Source organism: Phoxinus phoxinus, assembly GCF_949152265.1.
Source record: "Phoxinus phoxinus genome assembly, chromosome: 17".
NCBI lineage: Eukaryota > Metazoa > Chordata > Actinopteri > Cypriniformes > Leuciscidae > Phoxinus > Phoxinus phoxinus.
In genome coordinates this window covers 24,354,999-24,382,783 of record NC_136892.1, presented here as the reverse complement: position 1 = coordinate 24,382,783, position 27,785 = coordinate 24,354,999, and the positions used below count along the sequence as shown (strand labels likewise).

Genomic DNA, 27,785 nt, shown 5'->3' with positions numbered 1-27,785 from the left:
AGTGGCTGGGAGTGTGAGACCAACTGCAGCAAGGAGCAATTGAAGACATTAAAGATGAATTTTGGGAAAATGGTTGAAAAATCACATACATTAACTAAAAATAAGATTATCACTTTCGATCAATAGGTGGCGCAATTACGAAACTGATGTGATGTGGTCAGAGTGAAGTGACAATGACACATACAAAGTTTGGTGTCAATATGTCAAGGCATTGCAGATATAAAGCCTGAATAGTCATTTTGGCATCATGCCTCAACTTTGCCACTGCGGTTTACGAAAACGGTTTTGTCTATCGACACGAAATCCATAACTTTTACTCGGCACGGTCTGGAGATGACACGATCCGATTTTGGTGAAAATCGGACGTTCGGTCTAGGAGGAGTTCGAAAAAGTAGGTTTTAAAAGAAAATAAAGATGGCGGACAGGAAGTTTGACTGACTATGGCAAAATTGGTATCTATGTTTTCAGCATAACCCAAGGAATCTATTGAGATCAGTGTCATTACTATAGGCAAATTTATTCAAAAGTTATTAGCATTTTTGGAAATTTCATTATAACTTTTGACCAAAAGGTGGCGCTGTCTCATAATCTTTTGAGTACCTTTAGGGCCTTGTACTGATGACCCATACTGAGTTTCGTAACGATACGTTCATGCGTTCATAAAATACAGCATTTTAGCACATAATTCAAAATGGCCGACAGCCAAAATGGCCGATATGGGAAAATTGGATATCAGTCAACTCAACATGACGCCCTGAATCTAACGTGACCACTTTTGTGATTTTTGGACAAACCGTTCAGAAGTTATAAGCAAAAACATAAATTCTTCATATCTCCGGACCAGTAGGTGGCGCTGCGCCGAAACGCAGCATGTAGCCTCAGGTCATGCTTGTGATGACATGTACCAAATTTGGTCTGAATACGATAAAGCGTTGTGGAGATACAGCTTTACGTCTGTTTTTGCAAGCGCTACGTAAAATTTATTTGCGCGGTATCCGAGAACGGTTATTCGAATCAACTTGATTTCCATAACTTTTTGTCGTCATGGTCTGGCGATGATCTGGTTCAATTTTCATGAAATTCGGAGCAACGGCCTAGGAGGAGTTCGAAAAAGTAGGTTTTTCGGAAAATTCAAAATGGCGGGAAAACTATTATGACGGAAAATGACGTCATAGGGTGCAGTCGAATCGTCGTGAGCTCAGGAATCAGAGGAAAAAAGAATTTTGTTTCTAGCCCTTGTGGTTCAAAAGTTATTAGCATAAACATGAGTGAAACTTTGGACAGCTGGTGGCGCTAGAGGGAATCAGTTGGAGACTCCAAATTTGCTATGGTGATATTTCAGGCTGTCCTCTATCACTGTGCCAATTTTCATAAGTTTCCCGCAAACGGTTCTATAGGCTGCCATAGACGCCCAGTCGGAAGAAAAAGAAAAAGAAGAATAAGAACGGGAACAGATACAATAGGTGCCCGCACCTTCAGTGCTTGGCCCCTAATAAGAACCGGAACGAAAACAATAGGTGCCTCCGCACTTTCAGTGCTTGGCCCCTAATAATAAGAACCGGAACGAAAACAATAGGTGCCTCCGCACTTTCAGTGCTTGGCCCCTAATAACAAGCAGCAATCACCGGGGCCAAGCGCAAGCAAGACGACAAGACATGCCAAAGTGGCTGGGAGTGTGAGACCCACTGCAGCAAGGAGCAATTGAAGACATTTAAAGATGAATTTTGGCACAATGGTTGATACATTAACTAAAAATATGATTATCACTTTCGACCAATAGGTGGCGCAGTTACGAAACTGATGTGATAATGTCAGAGTGAAGTGACAATGACACATACAAAGTTTGGTGTCAATCTGTCAAGGCATTGCAGATATAAAGCCTGAATAGTCATTTTGGCATCATGCCTCAACTTTGCCACTGCGGTATACAAAAACGGTTTTGTCTATCGACACGAAATCCATAACTTTTACTCGGCACGGTCTGGAGATGACACGATCCGATTTTGGTGAAAATCGGACGTTCGGTCTAGGAGGAGTTCGAAAAAGTAGGTTTTAAAAGAAAATAAAGATGGCGGACAGGAAGTTTGGCTGACTATGGCAAAATTGGTATCTATGATTTCAGCATAACCCAAGGAATCTATTGAGATCAGTGTCATTACTATAGGCAAATTTATTCAAAAGTTATTAGCATTTTTGGAAATTTCATTATAACTTTTGACCAAAAGGTGGCGCTGTCTCATAATCTTTTGAGTACCTTTAGGGCTTTGTACTGATGACCCATACTGAGTTTCGTAACGATACGTTCATGCGTTCATAAAATACAGCATTTTAGCACATAATTCAAAATGGCCGACAGCCAAAATGGCCGATATGGAAAAATTGGATATCAGTCAACTCAACATGACGCCCTGAATCTAACGAGACCACTTTTGTGATTTTTGGACAAACCGTTCAGAAGTTATAAGCAAAAATAGCCTTTTTTCATATCTCCAGACCAGTAGGTGGCGCTGCGCCGAAACGCAGCATGTAGCCTCAAGTCATGCTTGTGATGACATGTAGGAAGTTTGGTTTGAATACGATTAAGCGATGCGGAGATACAGCCTTATGTCTGTTTTCGCAAGCGCTACGTAAAATTTGTTTGCGCGTTTATCGAAAACGGTTTGACGAATCAACTTGAATTCCATAACTTTTTGTCCCCACAGCCTGAAGATGATCTGGTGCAATTTTGGTGCAAATCGGACAAACCGTCTAGGACGAGTTCGCAAAAGAAGGTTTTTTGGACAATTCAAAATGGCGGCCATATTTTTATGACGGAAAATGACGTCATAGGGTCCAGTCGAATCGTCGTGAGCTCAGGAATCAGAGGAAAAAAGAATTTTGTTGATAGGCCTTACGGTTTAAAAGTTATTAGCATAATATAAGTGAAACTTTGGACAGGTGGTGGCGCTAGAGGGAATGAGTTAGAGACACCAAAATTGGTGCAATTACTGTTGGGAATGTCCTCTATCAGAATGTCAAACCGGAACAACTTTCCCGCATACGCTTCTATGGGCTGCCATAGACGCCCAGTCGGAAGAAGCAGAATAATAATAATAATAATAATAATAAGAACCGGAACGAAAACAATAGGTGCCTCCGCACTTTCAGTGCTTGGCCCCTAATAATAATAAGAACCGGAACGAAAACAATAGGTGCCTCCGCACTTTCAGTGCTTGGCCCCTAAGAAGAACGGGAACAGATACAATAGGTGCCCGCACCTTCAGTGCTTGGCCCCTAATAAATTGTGATCAAGCTTAGATGCACATACTAAAACACACAGTTTATCTAGCTATCCTATTTTACCTAATGAGGACATATTGACTTATAGGGCTATTCCTAATATCATATAAGGAGTTGAATCTCTTATTCGGATTATCGACCGGATTATTTCTCAGAAAGAAAGAAAGAAAGAAAGAAATGCACAAATGTGTGTCAGAGCTTCAGAACCTGCCGATTTGACATGAGAAGTGAGCTGACCTCAGATTCCACCTGAAAGCCTGTCATTATTCAAGATTAGTCAAGCAAAGAGATTTGAGAGATTTGACAAGTTACAAACAAGTAGAGACCAAAAAAGAAAAATGCTGACAACCATTTGTCATGACGGCATTTATCTTGCTTGTCATAATTCAAACATCAGCCATGATTCACAAAAAGATGCTAAACCTCTCTACATAATCTCTACAACAACAAACAGCAATACACAACAGTTAAGCAATAAAGTATGAAAGGTCATGGCTACAGATTGTTGTGCGCATTAAACAGGTTCACATTATAACGCTTGCTAATTATTAAACACACCATTGGTTATACACAGATATTATAATCAGAGGGTCTTTACACAGCAATGTGTGCACCATATTTGGCCCATATGTTCTAACAGAATATTTATTTTCCCAAATTGGTTTGTGGTGATGTCATTCATAGTGCCCACAGGTCAATGGGCCCCAGTGTGTGCCAGTAGAAACAGGTTGTATTGTCGGTTGAATAGTCTAATACATGAGTGCGTGTTTAAGTGCTCATGAGCAGCATGACATCATCTGGCATACATTTCAGCGCAGAATACATGCAGGGATGTTGGGACTGCTATTCTAGTTAGATGCCCACTTTTTTTTTAAAGATATACTAGAATATTGTGATAGTTTTAAAGTTTGGCTAAAGGCAAAACTGTGCCAAGAGCACCATTAGGTCCAAATCTACAGCAGGCCTGCTCTTGTCAGCCAGCCAGCAGACAGGCACAACTCCTAACTCACACCGGGTGTTTTCCTTGGATGCTTTTTTTTTCTTTACCCACCTGGATCCGGGAACCCACTGAAGCTTTCAAATCTGTTTAACAAAGCAGAATGTTACTAGAAAATAAGAGACAACTATAGAGAGCGAGTGTAGTTCTTTCAACTTTCTCTTTCTAATTATTAGAGATGTATAAAATCATATTGATGCCAGGTGTTCTCATTTTTTCTTTATGCTTGCTAACATGATATTACCATGGTTTCTGCTTCACTGTTTGGATCAACAGCCATTTGAAGAGACAAAGTACCCCGCAATGTGTCATTACAGGCAGCTGTGCGCTGTTTACAATCTCAACCGGCCTCAACAAGTGTCAAACTCAAAAGAAAAATGGTCACATCTGAATCTCATGATCATTGAAAAGCTCTTTGGACATAAAAAAACACACACACCAAAGAACCTGATTTGATGATTAGGCTATTTTCTGATTTATAGGTTTTCCCCCCAGCTGTCTGTCTGCCTGACACAGACGTTGCAGATTACATTACAGCGGTGATTGAGTGTAACGTAAGTGGTAATAAATTACCAATCTGACTGACCCAGAGGCACTATGAGGGCCTCAAATGTAAACGATGCCAACATTACAATCAACCCTTATCAAGATGACAAGGACAAAACCTGGCAGGTTCCAGTTTAACACAATCAAAACAAACCAAAGTAGTCATTGGTATTGTTTAACCAGAGAGTATTGTGCTTTTTAGGAATGCAAACCATGTAATCTGGATAATACATGGCCTCGATATGACACACAGAGAATGTCAAAAGTGATATTTTATCCAAGAATTGTTTTGTGGCACTCAAGATCGTTTGAAGAATGTTCAAACAATGAAAGTCAATGGGGTCCAACCCAAGATATTTTGAAGAATGTTCAAACAATGAAAGTCAATGGGGTCCAACCCAAGATATTTTGAAGAATGTTCAAACAATGAAAGTCAATGGGGTCCAACCCAAGATATTTTGAAGAATGTTTAAACAATAAAAGTCAATGGGGTCCAAACTGTGGGATCGAAATCATACTGTAATACAATTGCGATGTGAGCATGCACGATTTCTAAACTGCAAAAAGCATGATTTTTCCACCAGCCCTCTAAGTGTACCATCTGAATGCAGCGCGCCTTAATCTAGCGCAAGAACAGAACAGAGTGGGTTTACCATTATGAGAAAGAAAGCACAGAAACAAGGAAGGTGATTTTAGGACAGGATATGGACAAAAAAAATCTAAATATGTGGTTTGGGAATATTTTGGATGCAGGAGAGATGATGTATCAGAGAGCCAGGTAATTTGCAAAACCTGTCAAACTATCACTGCGGAAAAAAAACTTCAGGTCTGCTGTTAGACTTAAAAACATGAGACGCAGGTCTAGAGATGCGTTTTTTTCTTTTTTTTAAGTTGAACTTCTTTTACTATGAGGCGCAGCGTAGTATGTTGTGTCATGTGTGAGATGCGAAAACGATTCTTCCAAACCACGTATACAAAAATGTATAATACATACGACATACGAAAAAAGTTAAGGCATAAAGAAATAACCGACGTTATTATTTATGAAAAAATATGGTGCCCAAAAATACAATAAAGCTGGCTGGAGTGGCTTCCAAAAAAAAAAAATACACACAAGTATGTGTGTAAGGAAATATTGTTTCAAAATAAAATCGAAATTGCAATATCGATAAAAATATATTTATTTTTTGTCCATGTCACAGCCGCTGGACAAATTTGGCACAAAATGACCTCTAAGTATATTGAAGCCCACTGACTTTCATTATATGGGCAGAAAAATTTTTTTTATACAGAAGAAACCAAGACAAACAGGTCTGGATAAATGATGACAGAATTTCCATTTGGCCCATTTAAAAATAAACTCATATGACATCACCGAAATCAATCATATAGCCTAGTCACATAACATAAAGCATCCCATTGAGAGACCGACAGAGACCAGACTGGAGTTTTTAGAGTTTTAAAACTAAAATGTTTGTTAATTTATAAGAAACTTTAACTCTTTAAATCTTTAAGGCTTTAAGAAACTCCTAAATTCTGGCTGCTGAATAAGCACTATCTTTCATCCAAGACTCATGTTATTCATATATTAACATATGGTTCTATTTTCCTTTATCCACAGTCACAACAATCCTGAATTCAAAGCTTTTAATAAGAAATACAATGGAAAAATGTTTTTGTTATCCAGCATGTGATAATCTTGTGTTTTATGGAAAACAACAGCATTAGCCAATTATGATCTCCTACAGGACTAAATTATTAAAATGAAAATAAAAATGAAGGTCAAATCGTTCATAAAAATATAGTTTTTTTTTGTGCTCTGCATGAAGTAAAATAACCTCATGCCAAATAAAGAGGTTTTATTATGTGACTCTTTTGTTTTATGTTGGACAAAACTGTAATTTTAAAGAAACTTGCATTTCTGTCCAACTCAAACAAAATGAATCTAGTTGAAAAAAGGACACCAATCAAAAGAACGTAATTCATCAAGACTGTCAAAAGATCCAAAGCAACTCAAGTACAGTAAAAGCAGCTTTGATGAACAAGATACACTTTGAAAAGCATGACATCACAGCACCAAGCAAACAAACGTGTTTGTCATCTCAGTTTGTTTACACACACTTTTCACACACCTCCATGGTGGGCGGCATTCACATGATGTCATCTGTCAGAAATTCAGAATCATTGGTGATCATATTTTCATCACATTTCCCAGTGGGTTTTGATTTCGCAAAAACCTAGCCTGAACGAGCATGACCGCTTTTACTGCATGGACATAACGGCTATAAAATTTTAAATAACTTGGCGTCCACCTCACAAAGTCAAGTGCTGGTTATAAAGCTACCTGGAGAAGGCTGAATGCCATGTGCATTGCATAACTACCGGCCTTACGGTCTGAACCTGTTGAGCTTAAATGGGCTTTTCATGGCACGCTATAGCACATCGACTCTAACAAGTCATCTCAGTGATTGCATACACTCTTCAGCTGCCGTCTGGATTTAATAAACCCGTTCATATGTCAGCCTGACCGTAAAATCTGAGTTTATTAAGCCAAGCCAACCTTGTTGTAGTTTGTTTGCTGAGATCACAAAAGGTTGATTAAAACAATTGAAAAGAAGAATGAGCTAAAACTAATAAAGTCTCTTAATGAGCCCAGGGAGTGGGCAGCAGTTTAACTTTTTTTATTTATTTTTATTTTAAGAAAAACTGTAGTTACCCAAGGGAACTTGGGTAGTTTTCATAATAGAGATCAACACAAAACTGCTTGCATAGCCTATGACCTGGAAAACATTTTTAATTGTTTTATATTTGCTTTTGCCACTCTAATATCTGAATTATCAGTATACTACGAACAATACATCTACAACAAATTGCAAATATTTAATCATTCCTCTTTTTTTCTTAATAATAATAATAATAACAACAACATAATAATAATTTAAACTAATTCTTTTTTTTTGGCTGATACCAATAAGCTGATAATTTTGATATTTATTCACTATCAAATTGATAGAGAACAAAAAAAAGAGGTTAACATCAGCCGTTAAAAGATGTTAAAGCCTACCACCAATATATTGTGTGTCCCTGTGTGACAACTGCCAATAAAGATTGTGTATGGTAAAAATAAGCTTTTTTTTAGTCGCTAGTGGTACTGGAGGAAGCAAAAAGCTGATTAATTTGCAATGCCCTAGGGGACAGATGACGCATAATCTACAAAATTTGATGCATAAACGCAAAAATCCAGTTTAAAAGAACATCAGGTTAAACTTAGAAAAGCATAACTTTTCAAATGCATACCGGTATGTGCATAATAAACACAAAGGAGCCTTCTTGGTTAGTTAATGAATATGACCTATATATTTTATGATGATGGCATCTTCTAGCCTACCTTCTCCAAAGATTGCTGGAGCTAATTGCCCTCACATCTGCCACAAATCTGTGTTTTAAAACGTGTTTTAGACCAAAACGGTGAAAATGGGTGAGGTGCTGCATGCAACATCACTGTCCAGTGTTTAACATGTAGGCTGTGTGAGTTCAGCCCTCATGTTTGGAAAAACAGCAGTAGTGTGATTTAAATAGGCGGGGTGTCAAAATAGTTCATTGCTGAAGTACCTGCACCTGCTCTAATGTACAGTAAAGTTTTAACCAACAGCGGCTCCCAGAGGGAAACATTGGACATGAAAAATAATGGTAAAACAACATGTAACTTAGCCTACTGTACATGAAAGAACTTTCCTCATCGAGAAGGTTGATATATTTATATATGAGAGAAAGTGTATATTTCCTTCATTTATTCCGAGCTCACATTTTAAATGTAGAATTTATTTGAATACAAAAGTGACACTTTTTAATGAATTTGCAATGTATCTAAACATGCAAATTAGCAACATTAACGTTAGTGGTCAGTCAGGCACCTTATCATACGCTATGCTCAATAGATGTAAGTTAAACAAACGAACAATATAGCCTACTCTATGAGCTACACAATAAAAACAGTATTTAATGTTTAAAAAAACAAATTGACGACTTACCTGTCAGCAATATCCCCGAACCGCTTTCCGTGTCTGGTGTATCAGTTGGACCGGTGTCCGCGATAGTGGCTTTTACAAAACTAAATAAAACAGCTGTCCACACCACAGGCGCGAGCATCATGTTTACCTGATCTATAGAGCCGCAAAACAAGCACTGTAATTATTCATCGCATTTTACAGTTTTGAAATAAATTAAATTTGTCTGAGGCCGTTATTACTGGAGTGGTACGTGTCTACCGTTGAAGTTTGGTGACTTTACCAACGCGCCTCAGCGTCACTGTGAACACCTTGCGCACGCCTCGCGCTTGCCGCCAGACACCTTTATCTGGACAGTATTTGCTCAAGGGGCTCCGCCCACACTCACGCCACTGGCCAATGAGAAGCGGCATCACAACAATCATTAACATCTCAGGACATGAGAATGGCAGAGGCTTACTGTGCTCATTTCATATACAGTATATAATGTAAAACATGAAAGAAATGTATTAAATATGTAATATTAAATTATTTTATATATAATTTTTTAAAAATTCTTAAGTACATTTGACATTTGCATTTCATAGGTTCAGCTTTTTCCATGTCACAAACATCTCATTACCAAATTAAAATTAGAAAAGATTAAAGAAAGGCAATTTTTTTCCCAAGATTTATTTCCATATATCTCTCAGTTCAGTGATGGTTTTTTTTTCATACAAAATGTAAATGGTAGAAATTATAAGATTGATAAGAGTCAATGAGCAGAAATATATGGCATCATAGATCAATCATCAGATCACAGGAGTGAGGCAGTCTCTCTGTGCATCGCTCCACTGTTCAACAACCTTTTTACAACAAACTGAGAAGTGAAGGGTCTTTTAATTTTCTCCCAGAAATCCAGGGGTAAGTGTATCAAAGATTGTTTCTAAAAAAAAAAAAAACAGCAGCCATTTAACTCCTCATAGAAAAACATGAATGAAGATATACAATTTCCTACATGCACATATGTCATCATCATAACATGCAAACATGACATCATCCAAAGAGATTAGCCACAGGTTAGTTGGACAGAGTAGCCTATACAGCACACAGAGACAAACTAGTGCTGTAATAAATTTGGCACCTGGTATATATATAGATTTTTTTTTTAAAGAGGAAAGGTGATTTCTAAATTAAGGGGAAATCAAAGATCTACTGGGTAATGGGTAAATCACAACACTCCACATCTCATCCCAAAACATGGAAATGGTGGCCAAAGGCAGTTCACTGGGATATCACGTACTGTAAAAAATAAAGAAATCAAATGTCTTAACATTAACCATCCTTTTAAGTGACATGTTGCGTAAAACTACATTGGTTCACTTCCTAGTGCAACCAGTATAAATACCACTATATTATTTCATATTCTTTCAGAGGGCAGATCAACATCAAGCATAATCAGCAATGCATTTTTAGGTGAGCTACACATCCTGTATATCAAGATCTCTGTGAAGCGGTGAATTGGTCCCACTGGTGCTAAAGCTAGAGTGTGTTGAGTGCAGGTAAAGCTACAGGATGAGGAGCAGTCCTAAAGTGTCATTTTGTTGCATAGCCCTACTGTACTTCAACAGTCAACATTCCCCTGCACTTATAGAGCGCAACAGTCACGTTCCACAGGTAAAGATGCCATTCATTTTCTCCATAAAGAACTCGATATTTTAACAAATGTATAAACCTTTCAAATAACCATATTATCATGAATGTTGAGATTCTTAATGGGTGGTTAGCGCATAGTGTAGCCTATACGTGGATATTTAATAATGAAAATCCCTGTGAAGAACTACTGTAAACCACTCATTAACAGATTCGCCAATCAAGAAAAAATCCCATCAAAATATGTTTTAATTTATTTTTTCTAGTAGAATACGTCTTTTTTTCCCCTTTTTTAAAAAATCTTTCAATTTACATTTCCAGTAACTTTATAGACCATATGCACCAGAGAAACAAGCGTGCAGCCATCTTTAGAATTTTGTGTTTGAACTTTCGTTTTTGCAGTGCCTCTGTATATCTCTGTGGCATTGCTGTCGAAGTGTAATTAGCTAGTGAAGTGGATTTACTTATTGTATAGTTAATGAAAGTTATCATGAGCATTGTAATGTTTGACGAAGATGTCATTACAAATGTCAGGAGACCGGGGACATATTAAAACGAGCGGTTTATTCATAAATCCGTAAGATCTTACCTTCATGCGGTGGAAATACAAACCGAAAGACAGAACACAACGAGTGCAGCGCTGAAAAGGGGCGGGGCTACATAAGGTCTATACTGCAAGTCATACAGTAAGTTATAGCTTCATGGAATGAGGAGTTTATTCCTTCATTGTATTTTACCTTTTGCCCAATTTTCATTCACTATTTTGCTTCAAAATACTTTTTTGCTTGAAATTCCTGTGGAGACAATGTATAGTAAAACATTTCCAGAACCAAAACAGCTGAAAAAGTGGACAGCAACTGTTGCGCTCTATTGCAGGCTCACCCTAAAAATACCACCATCTAATAAACCCCTTACATAGAAAAGACACGGTTGGAAACGACAAACAGAAAACATGGGCAGGGTCAGAGTAAAATTCATCTTCTCTGAATAAATTAACCTCGATTTATTAACTATCATCAAAAAACATTACAATATCTCACTTAATGAGAGAATACAACATACTCTTTATTTCAAATAGGTTGCACTGAAGCATTTTGCGTGGTGAATAATAGATACAAGTGGAAGTCAATAAAGCGCTTCAATTCCCTCACCTTCCTCCTCTAATTAAATCCTGGAAGAGAAAGGCGTGAGCTCACAATACACCCTCTGGAAACAACACTAACACCAACAGCAACCAACAAATACAACCCTCTGCCATCCTTTCAGTCCTCTATAAATCACCTGCATTCGCATTTTTCATATATCATCTATTTTCCCCTGAATTGTTTTAATAATACACTCTGAAAAGACCAACATCATCAACATCCACCTAAACTATCTTTATAACGCTACAGTCTTTGTTTTGTGCAATATCTTTCCTCAAATACATGCTAAAGTACATTTAAGAAACAAATATCCGTGACATTTAACCTACACCATACAGCATCTGTTCACTGCCTCTTTCAGGCCAAAATACTTTGTGATGCATTGCACACCAATGTGGCAATAAAATCGTAAAATTTAGGCACTTGGTATCTTACCTCTCAAGAGTAAGAAAAGGATTAGACCTTATGTAATGTCCAGCTACACTCGGATCATTTACAAGGTACAAAATGGAACACTGTGAAAAGATATTCAATCTACTGCAGTCTGATAGAAAAGTGAGTTCAATTTGGCCTTTTTTTCAGTAGGTGGGAGCAGACCGTCTATTCCACTCACGCTAGAGAAGGATGTAGAATTACAGCAGCAAGAACCTTAAGGCTGTGTGTCCACCAAAGAGCGCTTTTCTGAAAATGCCCAGTTGTGGGCGCTTGAGAACGCTTTTTGGAGGTGCAGTGTTTAGCTGTTTATCTGGTAGACCCATCACGAAAAAAAAGTTCCTCCAAGCATTATTTTTTATATTAGTAATGTGGTAGTCCAGGGATGTCGATGTCATCTGGTATGGACATGGAAACTCTGAGACCATTGTTGATCATTAGTTGTACAAGCAGATTGTGACAGTTAGTCAGTGTGGTATTTGTACCTCTCCTCCACCGCGATTAGACGACTGGGTAAGAAGTGATTGATTAGCGCTGCGTTTTATCCAAAGTTGAACATCAACATCAAGCGTGCAACACTCAGTGCGGAATAAACGCTTGATGGAGCTTCCATTGCAAACAACTGAACAAATATGCCAAACGTTTTGGTGGACACAGAGCCAAACTCCCTAGAAATAACTTTTCAGTCATTGCGTCCTGTGCAAAGAGTCTAAACAACCTCTCAAACCACAACAACTAAACATCTCACTTTTTCCACACGACTGATCAAGAGTGTTTCCATCATAGCTTGTATTTTTGGGCATCTTCCTCTCTGAGGTCTGAGGTCTTGGTCACAGGCACAGCTGATGTGACCATCTCCCTGCATGTGACCCTTCTGGAATCAGCCCTAATTAAATTAAAAGCAGTGGGGAGTGTCACTTGAGGCTAAACTGTTCTGTTTGAAACCTATCAAGACCTCCAAATGCTTTCCATCTTGCCGCTACTTTCGTAGACAGTGACAAGGATGTCTGCTTCTTTCTAAACAAGAGAAGTACACCTTTATAAAACCTTATGTGCTCAATCTGATGGTAAACGGGCAGAAAACAGTGTAAACTGTGGACATAACTCTTGTTTCCCTCCAAAAATTGGCTCCTCTTCTCAGGGCAAAGACGATAAAACGCATGCTAGATTGAATCATGCTAACACCAGTCATCTCTCTCGGTCTCCTGGTAGCTTCCAGATACTCTGCCGCTCGAACCGGGTGTCGAGTTCACTCCGAGGGAGTAGTGATAGCCGTTGGGGACTCCGCTCTGGCTGCGCGAGAGCAGCGTGGAAGTGGGGGTCGCACCTGACGACGTGTGGGTGACGGAGAGTGCAGTCCTGGGGGAGCGGCCTGCGCCGTACGTGCTCAAGGCATCGTGGAAGTCGTCTGCTTCAGACAAGTTCGAGTCTTGCTGGAGGGGACCTAAGTTGGGGTCAGAGCTGATACGAGTGACAGGCACGGGAGATTGGCGGTGGGCGTTACCACTGAGTAGGGCATCATGCTCTGACAGGCCACGACTAAGGCGAGTGGGGCAGGGCCCTGTAGACTGGGCAGTGTTGAGCTGGACCGGGGAGGAGTTGGCAGTCTTGTAGGCAACAGCAGGCCGAGGGGTAAGGGGCGTCTGAGGGAGCTGTCTACGTCCACGGCAGGGAGTGCTGGTGCCTGAGGTATGGGTGACTGAATTTCCTTTAGCGGTGTTAATTCCCTGAAACACAACAGAGAGAAGCGAAAGAGTGAGCCCCCAAAAACAGCACGCGTAGAAGCTAGTGTGACCGAGAGAAACCACCTGACCTGTTTAAGCCTGTTTGGGTCATGTGGTTCTCCTGGCGACGTGGACCGGCTGGGCCCGGCGGACACGCTGTGGCCGAGTTCATGGCTGCCGTAGCGGTCGCACGAGTAGTATCGCTGCTGTCTTTCTGCCGCTGAGGATGAATGATGCTTCCTCTCGTGGGAGCGGCCACGGTCACGCTCCCGCGCTCGTTCCCTAGGCAATGACTCGGTGTTTGGATCTGCTGATGTACAGAAAAACATCACATTTATTAACCAGCCATGCACCATTCAAAGCAGAATAGTGTATTTATTTTTAAATTATGTTAAAATAAGATATTCTGTGGAAATGTACTGAATAAGGAAGTGTAAAATAATTTGCACAAAAAAAGAATGTGGGCTGTTTACTTAAAAATGTTGTACTTTCAAAAGAAATGAAATGATTCATTATTAATTTCTAATTTTTTTTGCTTATATTCTCCCCAAGTGGGTATTTCTATCGCGGTGGGGACTTCAATCTTCAACCTGGGGACTCATGAGGACTCGTGTCACTGAGGGGACCTATGGAGAGTCCCCACAAAGATAGTAAACCAGACATGTGTGTGTGTGTGTGTGTGCCCTGCTGTTTGGTGCGGTTGTAATCTTTGACTACAGAGGAACAAAAACAAGTAGAGGAAGATGTATGTGGGTGTCTGTATGTGTTTGAAATCTGAGTACAAACACACCCACGTAAAATGAGCTTTCAGTGGACTGATGTATTGCCCTGTTTCAACTCAGTCAAAGCTGACTGATCTATTAAGAGCAGAGCCAGACTCCAGCTGAGAAACATGTTTACGTTCCAGTGTTTCTAAGAACAGAATAACAGGAGCAGAGAAAGAAAGAGTAGGAGTCTTGTAGTAAAGAAATAAGAAGTGGCTAATTTTGTCATTCTGAGAAAGCTCTTCTCGAGGAACTAAAAGCTGCTTTCTCTCGATGACTGACTTTCCCAGTCGCGCCACAAACTGGCCAAGAAACAAAAATCAGAAAAAAAAAACTAAAAAACACATTTTCTAGCAATGGTTTGTAAGCCTCACTCTCAGTCAAATAGAGAAGCTGACAAAGTAAATCCCAGACCAAAGCGCTTTGGAGAGCAATAAAGAGTCTTTTCCTCGATAACCTGATCACTCTAATCCTTAAAAGAATTTACATTACTGTGCTGAGCAAAAGAAGCTGGGATTTTCAACTAGTACTCCATTTTTCTTCATAATCCTTAAAGATTTTACAGACCTCTATATTGTAAATGTCAAATCTTATTTAAAAAGTAAAATATAAAACTGCAAAGCATAGCAACAAAACATTTATTTATATATATAAACAATATAAAAGGAGCTGTGGGTGGTTGCCAGGGCAGTGAAGTGCTGAAGTTACTGAGCAGATTTTAACGCAATGCTATGTGTCTGCTAGGGACGTATTTAAGGGAGAAGTATGTAAAACTTTTATGTTAAAAGTTTATTGTTCATTGACTACTATTAGTGTGCCATTCATGGGTTTATCTCCCACAAAAGTGTAAACACTGAGCCCGCTCAGATCTGTCCATCTCTTACCAGCTCAACCAATAGCGTGAGTTTGGGGCGTAGCTACTGTAGTAGGCTGAGTCAGAAGGTGTTTAGCTGCTGTGAAACCATGGCTGATGCGTTACATATGAAAAGACATTCAGCTTTGGGTACAGGAGTGCAAGGTGAAATTTGCTGCATTTCAACCTTCAAAGATGAAACAGGTATTTTTCACACATGAATTGGCACCTCAGTTGTAACTGAGGGTCTGGGGAAGTTTCATTCACAGCCCATTTCCAAGGGGCGTCACCAACGAACGTCGCCCAAATGCCTCTGGCCGCAATTGGATAGACCTAAAACCAATCAGAGTGATCGTCATCGTGTAAAGCCTGCCTAAACGTTTGTGATTGGTGCCTCGATTTGGAAAGATTGGGCTCTTGGCCAGATGGACATGCAGAGCAAATCTCAAATTTGCTGGAAGTTCGTCAGGGTTTTCTCAAGCTTGGCACCTCTGAGTCAAGACCTTAAATTCATTGAAAGTCTTTGGGATGTGCTGGAATAGACTTCACAGAGTGCTTGACTCTTGCATTGACAATACAAGATCTTGACCATTAACTGATGCATCTCTTGATGGAAATAAATGTTGTGATGTTTCAAGAGGTGCATCAATTCTTGGTCAAGATCTTGTACTGACAACGCAAGAATCGAGCACTTAAAGAGTAAAGTCTACTCAATACATATTTTAAAGTCTTCCCAAACATATAACATGCTAGAAACATAATAATCACAACCATTAGGATCCAATTACAGACTCTTACGCATTTGCCTATTTAAATTCAAACGAGAATATCGTGTTAGACAGTGAGGGGCGTTCGAGTCAAAAAGGTTAAGATCTACTGTTCGAGATGGTTGCTTACTGGCTGAAATCAAAAGAGGTCATATCAAGTCTCTATGATACTTTTGTGCTGTATGATATTCCCTATTTTCTTTCACATGGATATGCCGAAGAGCATAAAGGAATGAGAGGAAAATGAAGCCCACCTGTAGGCGATGGCTGCTCCTCGCTAATGGCTCGGTCCAGTGATTTGTGCTTCTTGTCTTTGCGCCGTTGGCAGCGGTGATGATGATGGTGATGATGATGATGGGCTCGCTCCCTCTCTCTCTCCTGAGCGAGGGTCTGGCCTGAGACCATCTGTGGCCTCTCCAGGTCATATTCACTCAGACTGACCTCTCGCACCCCTCTCTGAGGAGTCAACGAGGACGTAGACCGCCGCATGGGACTCACGTCTGCGATGGGCTGTGTAGCAGAAATAGAGCGAGTTAACACGTGAATGACGAAGAGAGGACACATATCTAGCACGGTACTCGAATGACAAAAGTTTCAGACCACTAGACCTGTCACAACAGATGCACAACACGTCACCAGCTGAGCATGAAAACACACTTCCACTGAAGAGCCCATTCCTGCGGACCCACGCACGCATCGGAGAGCAGTGGAACACCGTCACGGTCGATGCAAACACTCGGCTGTTTGAATGCTGTCATCGAGTCGTCTCTTATACACACGGACTGGACGGCTGGAATAGTTGCTGCGTGAACTATCCACAGCCAAGCAGCGGTCACTGATCAATGAAGAGTCACTGGCGCTTTTCTTGGATAACTGTTGCTGTTAATCTCTACATAATCTATGTATACATGTGTATTTACAGTCTCGAAAAAATGTAAATTAAATGTAAAATTGTGACCTTTAGGCCAGACTCTTCGGAGAATCCATGACCACTGCTTGATGACTGGAATTTCTACTTTTGTAGTAGTGAGTCTTCTACAAACACTCACTAGTGCCACCCGGTGGCATAAGATATCAGAAACTCCAAGAAGCAGTGCATCCCCTCTCCACATAGCTTGAAAATACCAGAATAATTGGTTTGAATTAGCTAGCATAAACTTTTATGAATGCAAACCACAGAATATGGAAGTTTTCAAGGTTTTCACAGTAAAATAATTTAATCCCTCCCAATCTAACTACCGTTCAAAAGCTTGAGGTCAGTATTATATATACTGTTTAAAGAAATGAATACTATTTTGCAAGGACAAATTAAATCGATCAAAAGTGAGAGTAAAGACATTTATAATATTACAAAAGATTTATATTTTAAATAAATGCTGTTCATTCGACTATCTATTCATCAAAGAAAAGCCAACTGATTTTTTTCCCCAAGTTTCCACAAAAAAGCAACATTGATAATAATGAGAAATGTTTCTTGAGCACCAAATCAGCATATTAGAACGATTTCTGAAGGATCATGTGACACTGATGCTAATGGCTGCTGAAAATGCAGTTTTGCAATAACAGGAATAAATTAAATGTTTAAATATATTAAAATGAAAAAAAAAATTAAATGGTAATAATCCACAATATTACTGTTTTTTTTAATCAAATAACTGCAGCCTTGGTGAGCTGAGAGTTCTTTCAAAAACATAAAAAAAAATCTTACCAACCCCAATATTTTGAACAGTAGTGTATGCGATTTATACGGCTGAAAGATATGTGAAGAGATGACTGCACTAATACAAAATCAAAAATGATACACAACCCACTAAATGAAACACACACATACTTACAGTTAGCACCTCACAACATCCAAGATAAAATAAGCACTGCATTTTATTCTTTGCTTTTCATATTGCTGTAACAAAACGAATCTAATGCATTACTTGTAAATTAGTTGCCCACAGTGATTAACTACTATATCTATATATTCTAGTGCATGCTAGTTTTGCGTTTACCTCACCAGGCTAATATAAAGTTTGCCTGTACACGTTTATTGGCTTGCTAAAAGAGTGTAGACTCTAAAAGAGCTGGAATGGACAAAGCACACACAAGCCAACATAGAATGGTGGAGTGGCTGGCAGAGAGAGAGAGAAAGAAAGAGAGAGCGATTGCAGGTGGAACACTTGTACATACTGCTAGATACGTTCCGGCGGTGTGGCGTAAGTGGCTCCGCTGTTGGACGGGAAGAGGAAGAGGACACATAGGTGAGGAGAGCAGGGTACACAGCAGTGGCATTCATGGACACAGCAACAGAGTGAGACAGGAGGAAAGAGATCAGAAGAGAGGGACAGAGTAAAGAAGACTGGGTGATGTTTATGAAAAGTTTAGATATCAAGGGTCCAGTATGGTCAGAAAATAGGTGCCTGAAAAGTAGGGATGGTGGAGAGAAAGAAGAGATAGACAAGAGAGGACAAGACAAGACAGGACAAGACTGAAGACAAGACATTATTACAAGGATGCTTGACACTGTTTGAGTTCTTTAGCGATGTGGCAAAAATAACAAACAAAAATATTGTACACAAATAAATTACAGTTAAAAAGCAACATAAAATAATTACACTACAGTAGTTAATGAGGAAAAAATGAATATGAAACATGTAAAACAAAATTACATATGTGGTATTACTGTTAACTGAAACTATTAAACTGTTTTCATTAATTGGAATAAAACTGGCATACAATACATTATAAATATTAGATGAACAACTTAAATTACAAATTTTGCCTTGGCAACTAACAGAAAATAAGCTGAAGCTGAAGTACTAAAAAAACTAAAACTAAAATATATATTTTTAAGCTAAATAGAAAGATAAAATTACTAATATGAAACTAATAAAAAAGAATTTTTAATACAACGTACTAAAATTGTATTTAAAATAACTTAAAATGTATAAAAATTTAAAATTTTAATAAATACTACAATACTAAAATAAGAATCCTAGAAATCTAAATAATATTAATATAATTTAAAATAAATTCAAAGATTAAAATACAACAGATCTAAATATTCCAATATAGTTTGGTATATAAATATACAGTATGTAGATTTGGCATTGACCCTCTTCATCTCTTCTCCTTTCCTTTCCTTTCCTTTCCTTTCCTTTCCTTTCCTTTCCTTTCCCTCTCACACACACACACACACACACACACACACACACACACACACACACACACACACACACACACACACACACACACACACACACACACACACACACACACACACACACACACACACCTGAACTGAAGATAATAATTGTGTCTCTCAGTGGAGAGTGGTGTATAAATTAACCTCAACTGACTTCCACCAATTCATTTTCTTGTATTCTTCACCTCCTCTCTGCATTCATTAATACACCCTCTCCATTACCTCCATTCATCCATTATTTCATACAGCTGCCCATTCACTCCTCTTTCCTCCATCTTCCTGCAGTCATCCTCCAGCTGCCTCTTTCTTTGCAGGAATTCATTTTGTGAGAATAAGAAACAAAGGCTGTACGGCAGTTATATTCAACTCCCAACTCCCACCAGAATGACCCCATATGGCCACCACAGACAGGAGATGTTCACCTGAAAGCCAGCGTTGAGTCTGGGCATGGAGGCAGCTCTGCCGTGACCCTCCAGCACAGGATACCCGCCCACATCCGAGTCATTCTCCAAGTCACTCATCTCAACTAATTCCTGCAACATACGTAGAGCCAGATAAAAAACAAATGCATTTTCAAAACACAAACGTGTTTTGAAAAGTTTCTGGTGGATGTGGGAGTTTGTACTCATTTAATTTAACATAAACTGACTGGCTGTAAATGTCTGACACACGTAACTTAAAGAGGACTGATTATTCGGCAATAAATCACCTGAGATCTGTATGTGTTTGGCACGTCTTCTGATTGGCCACGTTGGACAGGCCTTCTGTTTGCTTCCTGTGCGACTTCCTGAGGTATGCCCCCCGAAGGAAACTTTTTCACGCCACTGCTCTGGCTTTGTCTGTGACGCACAAAAAAAGATAAACTCGAAAATAATAAACACAAAACACATTCCCCAAAAGGAAAGTATAATGTTATGAAGACCAGACCGGTAGAACACTCACACTGCATCCCCATTGGTCAGGTGAAAGGATGTTGGCGGGGCCTCTGGCTGTGGTGTGGTATCTAATTGAGAAGGGGTTGGGGATTTTGGCAGCATTGGCTCCTGGTCGTGTAAGTGTGTGAGAGGAAGCATTGGTCTGAAGAGAACTCCAACTTTAGTCTGAGGAGAAAACATAATATACACAAAGATGAGATTAATAAGAACCACATTAATCAATTATTAAGAACTCTTTGAGGGACTATGAATACTAATAATCAAATTAATAATAAAGTGTGGCTTTAATCTACATCTAACATACTTGTTCTAATATTGATAATAACTCTGCAGGTCACCATCTGATTGGTTAAATTCTACAGGATTTCTGGGAGACGTGTGTGTCACGTTCTTTAACGTTCCGCCACGCCAACCCCCTCGTGGAAGATGAAAGTAAATACTAATCTGGTTACGATCCCTAATGAAGATGCTCTACCTGTGTGCCTGGTGCAGCCTGCTGCTGTTGGAGTCTCTTGGCCCGGTTCTGCTTGTAGTAGTCGAAAATCATCAGAGCCGCATAGACCTTCCCTACAGTCAATTCATTATCTAAGAGAGAGTGAAGTGCATGAGGTATCATATGGACAGAAGTGCAGGGGGAAAACTGATGTCCACTAGGTGGCACCAAAAACTCAGAAGTCGCAGGCAAAACCAGGCTGGAATCACTCAAGCGGAAAATGGCATTAATATTATTTCAAAATGAAATATCTAACTCCCATAAGCAATTAATTAAGATTCCATATAAATGCTAATTGCTTTTTAAACAGAAATCATATTTTTTTTTCTACATGCAGGGCTTACGTTTGTGAGGTGTCACCAGCAAGTCCACTGTTTTTGAAGACAAGCTAGGCCAAATTTTGTTTATTTCCTTCCTTAACTCAGCATCACAAAGTCTCTGAGCCAGAACTCCTGGAAAAACAATAAGAAAGCAAGTCTGGGAGATGCAATAATGTTAACAGAATCAAACAGAGTTGTTCATAACCTTAATAATTCCTGCAGATTAATATCCCCAGTGAGACTCCTTTTGTTGGGCTGTTAATGGGTGTTATCTTATTATTTTATCATATTTTGCACCAAATAAAAGGCTGAATAAACGTCAAAGTCAGAGGGGAAAGCATCATTCAATTAATTTGTAATGCTTTTAAAGACGGTGGAGTGTTAAATTAAATTAGGCTGATGAAACAAAGCAGTGACTGGTGAAAAGCCTGCTGGAGTAGATGGACAGTTAAAAGAGCGTTTTACATATTGCAGTGCCCTGCCGGACACTCACCTGATGCCAGTTTAATCTCCAGGGCGGTCCGGATGAGACCCATTAAAGTGGAGGTAAAGTGAACCGTGTTGTCTTCAGCTATGGGCATGTTCATCCTCACCAACCGCTGTGGAGTCCAAACACAGATAGTGAGTGATTAATATTACACATGACTGGGGGATACAGAAATAACACACGCCAGGAGGAGTTTGCATGCTGAGGGAGAGTAACGACTTGGGCTATGTAATTTCTCTTTCGTCAATTGTTGTTTTCGAACGCTCATCTCAGCACACAAATTGTCTCATCAGGACATTAAAATGATGAGAGGAAGAAGAGAGTATATATATTTCATGCAGGTGCTGTGGAGAGAATGAGTGATGTTGGAGATGGAAGATGTTTTGCTGCATTTCTCCAGGTAGCAGAGAGTAAAGCTGTTTCATTGTGGAGGTTTACAGGTTTCTCAGTAAGCACATAAGATTTTTTTGTCCATTGCTCCAATTCTACTTTGCAATTATACACCTTAAACGGCATTCAACATCAGAAAAATGAAGAAGAAAAAAACTGGACGATTTTAAAATCCCTGTTAAGATTTTAGAATCAGCAGATTTCTGATAGTCATCAGCTTTTCGTTCATATAAACACACTGAACTCAATGTATACGTCTGCACGTAATGATATAGTATTCCATTGTTCACATGGAATACATATTTCACCCCAAATCAAAAGCAATAAACAACCAAAAAAATAAAATATATATTTATAGAGAGAGAGATAAAGAGAGAGAGAGAGAGAGAGAGAGAGAGAGAGAGAGAGAGAGAGAGAGAGAGAGAGAGAGAGAGAGAGAGAGAGAGAGAGAGAGAGAGAGAGAGAGAGAGAGAGAGAGAGAGAGAGAGAGATTTGGCATATAATAATTAAGTATTTTTAAAACAATTTTAAGACTCAATAACTCATCCTTTATACACAATATTTATTTTTAAACTAAAACCACAAAATTGAATTCAATTCAACTACAACAAACAGTAAAGTTGTATCAAAACTTAAGAATGTCAATATAATTTTTGTAATAAATATTAGAGGAACGTGATTGTGCTTGATTGTCATGAAAATAAAGACACAATTCAGCTTCTCAAATTATTATAAAAAAAAAGTTTCCTGTTGATTTTGGGGTAAAACATGACCGTAATTTGTTCGTGACAGAATTAGTAAAAAATCAAACTACTTTAGTCCTTTGTGTCTGAGGTCTGTGTATGCGGGCAGCTTTGACTACTGTCCACGTCGAGAATGCATTTGTTAATGTGCACTGAAACATGAGGTGTTAATGGGCAGCTTTTCTTGAGTTTTCACAGAATCATCGATGACCTTCAGAGAGGATGATGACCAGAAAAAAGAAGCATGCTGACCAACCAAAACCAAGAGCCACGAACACCACCCATCACACAAACACATCACTCAAGCTGAAATCGGAGCAAACGCTTCACAAATTAACACACCCAGTGGTAATTGAATACAGAGTTGAAAAGAAAACAGATGCAAAATAAACAAAGAATTGTTTCTGTGGTGTAGTGTGTAAGAGCGTAAAATCATGCACAGGGACAACACTCTGCCTTCATTAGAGAGCGTAGGCCAGTGAAGACATGTCTCCACAACAACTACCAATGGAAAAAAAGAGAAAGGAGGAAAGGACGCTCCACTGAGCACACATCTACAGCAAGCTTTCGCTCTTTCCTCCCTGTTGATTCAGTGCTCTGATGTGGGGGGTGGGGTGGGGGCTTGTTCTATTTAGAGCTCGCTGGAGAACGTCTCATCCTCGAGCCTACACTCACGCAGACTGTGTGGCCTCAGAGAGTAGCTCAGCAGACAGCCACGGACGCGTGTCTTGAACGTTACCCATTCAGACAGCTGGAACAGGGTGTGTAAACTTATTGACTCGGAGGCAGCTCTCAAAGTGGCAGAACGGCCTGCGACTAAAACAGGCATTTTTCAGATTTTCTCAACCCCCTCTCCCCACACTATTCTTCACTTTCTCTTACACGATGCAACAATTTTATCTGCAGATGCCTCAGGACATTCAGTGCTTACTGTGTATTTATTCTATTGTCTACATTTTTTCTGTTTCAAACTCTATAAAGCTGCCTATCAGGACAGCATTTTAAGGGCATGCTCAAGACTCACACGCTGTCTACCAGTATTCTGCTTTTTAAGAAACGTTACAACCTTAGTGAGTATCAGAGACTTCTTTCACAAGGTTTTGGGACAGAACTATTGTATCAGTTTAAGGGTACGTGTATGTAACCCCTCCACCCGGGTCCTAGTCGCCCTGCTCTATGCGGGCCTCGAACCCGGGTCTCCGGCGTGAAAGTCAGGCGCTCTAACAAGGAGGCTAAAAACTGTCTGTCGGTAGAGCGCCTATTGAGATCAGAGGAGTGAGGTTTACTCGCACAGTGACTACTAGCTGTACATCTACACGACAACGATATACTTAAAACTGAAAATTTTTCCTTTGAGTTTTCCACAATGAAAACCCTGTATTCTGCTGCCAGGCCATTAGATGGCGATGAAACACTATAGACTGCACACGTAATACGCATGTGTATGACGTCATCGTCTTCAGAGATTCGCGTATTTGCTGTTTACACGGAGACCGTTTTCAAAAACTTGCACTTTGAAACCCGTTTTCAAAAGTTTGCATTTTCAGGCACCCAAAACGCCGTTGTCGTGTAACTGAACGACCAAAATGCATAAAAAGTTGTATGTTTTTTGTTGAAAACGGTGTCGTGTAAACAGCCCGTAATTCTAGAAATTTGAGAACATCTGTAATATCAAAAGACACAAAAAAGCACAACACCAAACACACACGAGAAAACACTTCCACAGTTAGAACACTGACTGACAGCCACATCAGCCAATGAGAGGACAGAGGAGGAGCCAAGGAAAGGTCGGGGGGACGGGATCTACCTTGTAGGCGATTCGTGGAGGACATTTCTTTCCCAAACCTAGCGGAGGGGACATGTGGCGAAGCATCTCGTACATATCGAGGTAGGACATGCGTCCACTTCACAGGGGCGACACCCAGAGTTCAAAGGTCACACAGACAAGAAAAGGAGAGGGAAGAGGTAGTGGAGTACATGAAGGAAATGTGATGTGAATGAAAGAAAGAAAGGAAAAGGAACAAAAAAAAGCATCGTTATTAAGGATTCTGAAGGAAGGTCAAGGGTATCCGATGCCATCCTGTCTCAGAAGGACGGATGGATCATGTAACTACAGCTGCTTTTGTAGCTACAGGCTGTCGGTGATCCAGGGATGAAGAACATGGCATGATGGGATTGGGCTGAGGGGCTTCAGTCTGGAGCTTCCGTCCTTGCATGCTAGGACGCAACCACGGATAACCAATCAGATACTCAGGAACAAAGCTAATATTTGGCCTAATTTTAACCACAGTATTAACCGAGCAAATAAAAGCTGCTCTAGTATATCAATATTTACAACAAGCCAGATAGTAATGTGCATTGTGAACATATGGGATTAGTTTGGGATGAGGGATTTAGCATTTGGCTTTGTTTCCTGGTTACCATGGTTACCCATATTAAAATTAGTAAGGGAAGAGGGGGGAGTATAATCCCATCAGACATCAGGCATTTTACGGGCATTTGTTTTTACAACACCGCCCTCTAGAGGGAAGGTGTGTAGGTTTTCAAACCTTGTATGCCACCCTATTAGGGCACTTCTTTCCTAAGCCGAGGGGGGGTGAGATTACGCGCAACAAATTGTACATATCCATATAGCGTATCCTTCCACTGCAAAAAACAGATATGGATTAAAAAGACACATTTTAATAACATTTTTTTTCCATATTCCGTCAATACATGTATCCAAAGACTTCATGCTTATTGAGATAAATACACTCTCAGCTCAGTTAGAATGGATTACACTGACAGAGAGGATAGGATTCAAATCCGTTCTGCTCAAGACAGACTAAAAAGTGGATGGCGTGCAAAGATTTGCATTCCTCAGCATAGACAAAGCTTGAGGATTTGATGTTAGCCATGGTCGCACAGTAAAATGGGATTCATGTGACTTGAGGCCATGAGTAAATCAGACACAGCGCCTGTGGCAGACCCTCTTAAGCCAGCATCTTTCAATCACTTAGTCTTTAGCTGTCACATTCTTTTAAAGTGGCACTAACTGAGGTGTCACAGTGGAGGAGAGATACGCACCAGGCGGCAGGGTCGTACTCAGCCCAGACGCGGATGAACTCGTCGAGGTGATGAGGCCCGAGAATAGAAGCGTCACGTGTCAGGTACTCAAAGTTATCCATGATGACAGCGACAAACAGATTCAGCATCTGGTGGTTGTGGGATAGAGGAAAGATTATGAAAAATCGAAGGTGAAATCTCAATCAGAATTATGCAAAACAAGACAGCAGATTTTGTTTTAATGTTACAAGTGTTGGCTAGACATAAAGGAAGTTTTCACTGATAATAAAGCTAATGCACTCTATCCGTTTTTATGTTTTGAGTACTGTAAGTGTTCTGTCTGTGCATATACATTACCGATCAAAAGGTTGGGGTTGGTTAGATTTTTGTTTTTGAAAGAAGTCATTTATGCTCACCAAGGCTGCTTATTTGTTTAAAAATACAGTAATATTGTAAAATATTGTTACAAATACCCGATTTCTTTTTCTATTTTATTACACTTTAAAATGTAATTTACTCCTGTGATGGCAAAACTGAGTTTTCAGCAGCAATACAGATATCATTCTAATATGCTGATTTGCTGCTTAAGATTTTTTTTTTCTTAATTTCACAGTTGAAAACAGTTGTGCTGCTTAATATTTTTATGGAAATTCTGATACATTGTTTCCCAAGATTCCTTGATGAATAGAAAGTGTAAAAGAACAGCATTTATTTGAAATAGTAAAGACTTTTCTATTTTAAAAAAAATTCTGTCACTTTTGATCAATTTGATGCGTCTTTGCTGAAGAAATGTGTTACTATCTTTTATTCTTTATATTGACCCCATACTTTGGAACGATAGTGTTGAATGAATAGACTAGTAGTTAATATATAGATCCATTTTTGGCCACTTGGTAGATATCTATATGGATTAGGATGTTATGTCCAAGTAAGATCATGGTAGACTGCTGAAAGGAATAGTTTAACCAAAAACAAAATTTCGTTCCAAACTCATGACATTATTTCCCTGTGGAACACTAAAGGAGAAGTAGAAGAGCAGCTCTTTTTTATATAGTTAAATTGGATGGGGACCAGAGGTTCCAAAAATTAACCTCAAAAAGCATAATTGAATTGGTCAACATTACTTTTGCACTTTATTTCAAGTGCTCTGAAGCCTTAAAGTATGTATGAGAAACAGAGCAAGTCCGTATCTGCTGAAAACCTCACTTAGCCATGGTCACCATTCACTTTCATTGTATTTAAAAGAGCAGCTTAGAGAGATAAACAACTTGTGTTTCAAGGAAGAAAGAAAATCATACAGGTTTGAAACAATAATGACAGAATTTTTATTTTCATGTACATTTGTTTGAATGTGAGATGTGCTCCACTAACCAGGAAAGAACAAAGGAAGATGAAAGAGACAAAGTAGAAGTAAGCGAAATCACTCCCACACTCTTTCCCACTGTAGCCAGACCCATCTTCACATGGCCTTTCACTCAAACAAGCCAGCATTATATCGTGCCAACCTTCCCCTGTAGCACTCCTGTAACATGCATGCACACAAACACTAAAGTCAGAAACGTTGGCTTCACTTGCACTACACTGCAAAAGCTGTGAGTTGATATTTTTGGAAGACTGAACAGAGATCAAACCATCGCTTTACCTGAACAACAACATGAGGGCCTGAAAAAAGGTTTGGAAGTTATTATGATGATTGATGGCCGACTCTTCAGTCAACTTGATGTTACCAAACACCTGACACAGAGAGAAAAGCACATCAGCGTTCTAATTTTGGATGAATTACAACGAAAAAACACAGCACAATGTGTGCACTTTCCTATTGGAGCTTCATGAAAATACCTGCAGGGAGCGTGTCAATAATTCAGACTGCCTGGAAGGTATTTTACAGTAAGCATCTGCAGTATTAACAAAGCCACATACACATATTGCGCAAACTGTGACTCATGCTTATGAATTTTATGACTTTGTCACACAGCAGACACGTAAATAAACACACTGACTCACTCAAATCTACAGAGTTGTAATGCACTGAC

General features: G+C 39.5%; 2 protein-coding genes across 3 annotated transcripts in view; both read right to left on the bottom strand.

The window, feature by feature from the left end:
- The window catches only part of LOC306985080 (uncharacterized protein), a 69,026-nt gene extending 59,866 nt beyond the window's left edge, over positions 1 to 9,160 (bottom strand). The window contains exon 1 of one of the 2 annotated variants that reach the window (XM_079586977.1): positions 8,854 to 9,160. In XM_079586977.1, the coding sequence (XP_079443103.1) occupies positions 8,854 to 8,974 (121 nt within the window). In that variant the 5' untranslated portion in view covers positions 8,975 to 9,160. The remainder of the gene's footprint in view (positions 1 to 8,853) is intronic. The other variant, XM_079586978.1, reaches the window with a different exon arrangement.
- A 338-nt stretch (positions 9,161 to 9,498) lies between these two features.
- cacna1bb (calcium channel, voltage-dependent, N type, alpha 1B subunit, b) overlaps positions 9,499 to 27,785 on the bottom strand; it is an 89,738-nt gene continuing 71,451 nt past the window's right edge. The window contains exons 32-45 of the mRNA XM_079586012.1: positions 27,395 to 27,486; positions 27,124 to 27,274; positions 25,774 to 25,901; positions 24,515 to 24,611; positions 21,581 to 21,686; positions 21,112 to 21,219; positions 20,750 to 20,859; positions 20,282 to 20,439; positions 20,049 to 20,178; positions 19,762 to 19,872; positions 18,209 to 18,363; positions 16,401 to 16,723; positions 13,852 to 14,072; positions 9,499 to 13,765 (exon numbers count right to left, since the gene is read on the bottom strand). Coding sequence (XP_079442138.1) covers positions 13,217 to 13,765; positions 13,852 to 14,072; positions 16,401 to 16,723; positions 18,209 to 18,363; positions 19,762 to 19,872; positions 20,049 to 20,178; positions 20,282 to 20,439; positions 20,750 to 20,859; positions 21,112 to 21,219; positions 21,581 to 21,686; positions 24,515 to 24,611; positions 25,774 to 25,901; positions 27,124 to 27,274; positions 27,395 to 27,486 — 2,439 coding nt within the window. The 3' untranslated portion in view covers positions 9,499 to 13,216. The remainder of the gene's footprint in view (positions 13,766 to 13,851; positions 14,073 to 16,400; positions 16,724 to 18,208; positions 18,364 to 19,761; positions 19,873 to 20,048; positions 20,179 to 20,281; positions 20,440 to 20,749; positions 20,860 to 21,111; positions 21,220 to 21,580; positions 21,687 to 24,514; positions 24,612 to 25,773; positions 25,902 to 27,123; positions 27,275 to 27,394; positions 27,487 to 27,785) is intronic.